At 38.4% G+C, this 4,613-nt stretch overlaps 1 protein-coding gene across 1 annotated transcript in view; it reads right to left on the bottom strand.

Moving 5' to 3' along the window:
- Positions 1-898: 898 nt before the first annotated feature.
- The window catches only part of LOC110093217 (probable NAD kinase 2, chloroplastic), a 32,897-nt gene continuing 29,182 nt past the window's right edge, over positions 899-4,613 (bottom strand). Inside the window, exons 7-8 of the mRNA XM_020818035.2 lie at positions 1,772-1,873; positions 899-1,403 (exon numbers count right to left, since the gene is read on the bottom strand). Coding sequence (XP_020673694.1) covers positions 1,200-1,403; positions 1,772-1,873 — 306 coding nt within the window. The 3' untranslated portion in view covers positions 899-1,199. The remainder of the gene's footprint in view (positions 1,404-1,771; positions 1,874-4,613) is intronic.

Here is a 4,613-nt window from a genome sequence, read left to right as displayed (position 1 = left end):
GGCATTGTCTTTTTTATGCGGATCTAATCTTAATTCTATCTATTCGAATTGTATTTGTTTTGTAGCTTTATTTGTTCTTCAATTATTTTAATTAAATTTTAAAGTGAATGAATCCGGCGCTGCCCTTAATTTTCCAATATATATATAGGAGATGTATAACTACTCTCTTTGGATCTGATTGGTGACATATGGACAATAATTCGTTCGACTTTCACCAGCCATAATGATTCAAATTCATCACCGCTAACTCTGGCGGCAATGAACTCATCTATAAAAAAAATCGAGAGCTCAGCACGCATTGGTCATCATTACAACAACCAAATTTAACTGCTTTGCAGCCTAGAGAGTTCGATGAGCAACCAATGAAGTCAACATTTGTTGATTCAAAAAGAAGAGTGAGGCGATCTGCTCTCGTGTCAATCATCACAAAAAGAATCCAAGACACATCATGCTGCGATCTGGTCTCGAGTCACAAATCAACACGTCCAATCAATTATGGCATACTATGACAAGTCAAAGATAAACGCATGTCCAGCCTATTAGACAGGTCCCATTGGTGTACAAAATAGCCTGTAGAATCTTCCTCTTTATGCAAAAGAGAATGAATCGATGGCTAATAATTACCTAACCAGTTGTAAATCTGGGTCTTTGGGAAAACTATTAGGTCTGATCATCTTAGAGAGAGATACATTCGGATTTCTCTCTGTCTACAGTAAAAATGCAGCTGCTACAGTAACTGTGCTTTGACTGCGCTTCACTATAGATAGAGAGAAATCCGGATGTATTTATCTGACAGATGACCGAACCTAATAATTTTCCCTTTTTGGATTGTTTTTCTATTCATCCCACGTCCAAGGGACTGACATGACATGCGACCAAAGTCTCTTTAAAAGAGAGAAAAAAAAAAAGCAAGAATTGCTCACATCTTCCTCTTTATCATCTTCTCTGTTGAAAGCAAATCCTACCTTTGATCCCTATCCGGCTCAAGAATGCAAATATGTGGTGTTTTAAGGTTGCTTACAAGTTGCTCTACAAGAGATTTCTATTTATTGAAAACAATGCAGCACTACTTTATTTAAATTATTTTACAAATCATAATGGACTAACTCTATTTAGATTTCAGCTAAAAGGGGAGATTAGCTTACCCATTTAAGTTACTTGTATGATTTTGTACAGATATGTACGATGAGCCTTTATATTCATAATGCCTTCTGATCTAACCTTTCGTTCCAATTCAGGCATCGAACCAAACTGTGGAACCAATCACCCGTCTGATCACATTTATTGACCGTTGGGAGTGGGTGTTCGCTCATACAAATGCGAACAGAATCTCCTCTAGAGAGCTGCTGCCTTCTTTTCCCATCAAATGACACCCATGCATTACTCCGGGCATCCATTGGAATCTGGTGATCTCAACCGTTAAGGAAATTTTAATCAACGCAAAACGATTTTTAAGTGTTCTGATACTGGAAATGATCAAGTTTTCAAATAAACAGCCAAGGATCACGTAGATGATTTACAATGTTAATAAACCTCATAGCTAGATCTGTCTTGCCGAATGCTAATTCCAATTGTTATAAACGCAGCGATTTCTTGAAGCAGTTTTTTAGTATAAAAATTTTAATTTTTATACGAAAAATCTGCTTCAAGAAGCAATAAAAAAGCCGTTTCAAACGAAATCTTAATTCAATAACTTCATGAAAGTACTCAAAGGGAAGAAACACAAACATAATTCAATTACTTGATGAAAGTACTCAAAGATGAGACTAACCTTCAACTCAAGTTGAGCAGAATCAGGAAGTATGACAGGTCTAAATGAAAGTGAATGCGGACATATTGGCGTAAACAGCATGCAAGGAACATTTGGGTGGACCTGCATTTTATTGCAGTTTAAGTTAGAAAGCATTTACTGCAAGGGGAAAACACACTACAAATTAATTTGAGACAACCTTTAGATAGTGCAAGGGATAGTAAACAAACTCAACGGGGAACGGTCCCTTGCACCAGGACAATATAAGGTACCAGCATTGCTCTATATGCTCGTACTGCTAGCAGAGACCGACAAAGCCAAAAAGCAGTGTGGGTGCAATTTAATAAAAAAGGATATATTGTGCAGCATGCAATTTACAGACTGCTGCATAAGCTGGGTCATTAAATCATTTAAAACACTATGTCACATAACTTTTGAAAGCCAAAGCAGATCCCAAAGGAAACAGTTTCTTAAGCTCTCTGATAGCATAACAAAAATTTCATCTTTAGGGCCTAAATCCAGCAAAAAAAAATCATTATCATCATAACCTTACCCCAACTATTTGGAACCAACTTTATGGATCCAGCAATTAAGAATAAGCAGATACAGAATTTAATATACTATCAACAGTTTTACTGTTATGGCGTGTCTGTTTTTCCTATTTGATTGCAAGATCAAGATAATGATGATGCTTATTATAAATAGGCACAGCCTCTGTTCTATTAAGTACGCAAAGATTCTTTGTTAGAAAGTAGACTAAAGACAAAACAACGTTATTGTTATGCATATTACAGTTTGCTAACAAGATACTCCCATCACTTAGTAAGGATTACATTTAGGCTGGAATTATGCATTCGTCCTTCAACATTTTTTCCACTTAAGGACAGCCATTTGTGCCAATTTAATCAGCAAAACAATCCAGCAAGCTCCCAACATATAAGGTTAAATATGTCCCTATTCCATTTTGATGCCTCATTAGATTATTCGCCTTGCCTTATCCTGTTAGTTTCTGTATTATGTAGCCAAAAATATTGTTGACCTACTGCATCTAAAACAAAAAAAAAAAAGAAAATGTCGTACCTGCCCGCACGTCGTCGCCGCTCGAATCGACATCCCACACACGTCGACGTCGTTTCATCGCACGATCCCTCTGTCTTGTTAAAACCCGAAGAAATAAGAGCTCCCGCTCTCTCGCTCTAGCTCTTTCTCTCATCCCGACATCTCTCTCACTCTCGCTCTCGCTCTTTTCTCCCTGTGCGAATCAGAAGTTACGACATTAGGATCGGAAGTAACGACTGGAGCTCGCCTCTCCTTCGGCTCCATTACTGCCGTTCGACTTCGCTCATTCGACGCTATTTCCTTCCTGTTGGAGCGGAAGTTCCAACATTTTGATCGGAAAAACCAACGGGAGCTCGCTGGCTGGAACTCGCTTGCTGGGAAGGTAACTTTCTCCCTTCCAGCGGCTTCTTCGGCTCCTTTTGGCTGTTCGACGTCGCTCCTCAACGACTTTCCCTTCCCTGCTGGATCGGAAGTCGCATTTTGATCGGAAGCACAAACAGGAGTTCGCTTGCGGTGAAGATAACTTTCTCCCCTTTGCGTTGCTTCTCCGGATCCTCCTTTGCTGTTCAACTTCGCTCCTTCAACGACCTGCCTTTACAGTCGGATCGAAAGTTGCGTCATTTTGATCGGACGAAACAGAGGAGCTCGCCGACTGTGAAATTAACTTTCTGCCTTTCGCCGCTTCTTCGGCTTCCCTGTTGCTGCTCGACTTCGTCCCCTCGACGGCATTCCTCTTCTGTTGGATCGAAAGTTGAGACATTTTGATCGGAAGCAGGGAGGAGAGCTCGGTTGTGAAGGTAACTTTCTCCTTCTCACGCGCCTCTCGGCCGAATCCCGTAAATTCCCCAAACAGAGAGAGTTGGGAGAGAGAGGTATAATTTGTTTTAATTAATTGTTTTTAATTGTAATTATTTTAATTAATCTTAATTAATTACAGTTATTTATTTTTAATTAATTATAATTATTATAATTAATTATGTTTAATTTTAATTAAATTTATTATAATTAATTTAATTAATTATAATAAATTCTAATTAGAATTAATTTTAATTAATTATAAATTATAAAATTAATTATCATTAATTAATTTTAATTAATTATTACTTATTAAAAGTTAATTACTATTAATTAATTATAATTAATTATAAATTAATTATAATTAATGATTTTAATTAATTTTAATAAACTTTAATTAATTATATTAATTAAGTATAATTAATTACAATTAATTAAAAATAATTTCTTGATTAATTTTAATTAATTAATATTAATTATAATTAATTTACAAAAATGCTTCCTCTCTTTGGTTTTTCGTCCCGACTCTCATGACACTATACTCGATCCTCGGTCCACGAGCCACACCGACTTCAAGGTAAAATTTCTAACTTAAACCCGTTCTCGACGTTGCAGCGGACCGGGGAACCACCTTAGCGCTCTTGTAGCACGGTAGGAGGGAGCCGGTGCGAGCGCATACGACGAGACGGGTAAGCCCTATACACGCTCTTGTAGCGTGGTGGGACGGTCCTCGACCTCGACACCGACAGCGGAGACTGCTACGCAAGGGTATGATGTGTCCAAAATCCCATCTCGACGTTTGCAGCGGACCGGAGAACCACCTATACGCGCTCTTGTAGACTGGTGAGGAGGGAGCCCGGTGCGATGCATAGAACGACGAGTGGGAGAAGCCCTATACACGCTCTTGTAGCGTGTGGGGAGTCACTGTTTGGTGTCACTTGTTTCACTGTACGGGTACTGCTGAAGGCCCTATACACGCTCTTGTAGCGTGGTGGGATGAAAATTTTTT

This window comes from Dendrobium catenatum, unplaced genomic scaffold, assembly GCF_001605985.2.
Source record: "Dendrobium catenatum unplaced genomic scaffold, ASM160598v2 fragScaff_scaffold_1089, whole genome shotgun sequence".
Classification (NCBI taxonomy): Eukaryota; Viridiplantae; Streptophyta; class Magnoliopsida; order Asparagales; family Orchidaceae; genus Dendrobium; species Dendrobium catenatum.
The sequence above is the reverse complement of the archived record's forward strand: the minus strand, read 5'-3'. Positions and strand labels throughout refer to the sequence as shown.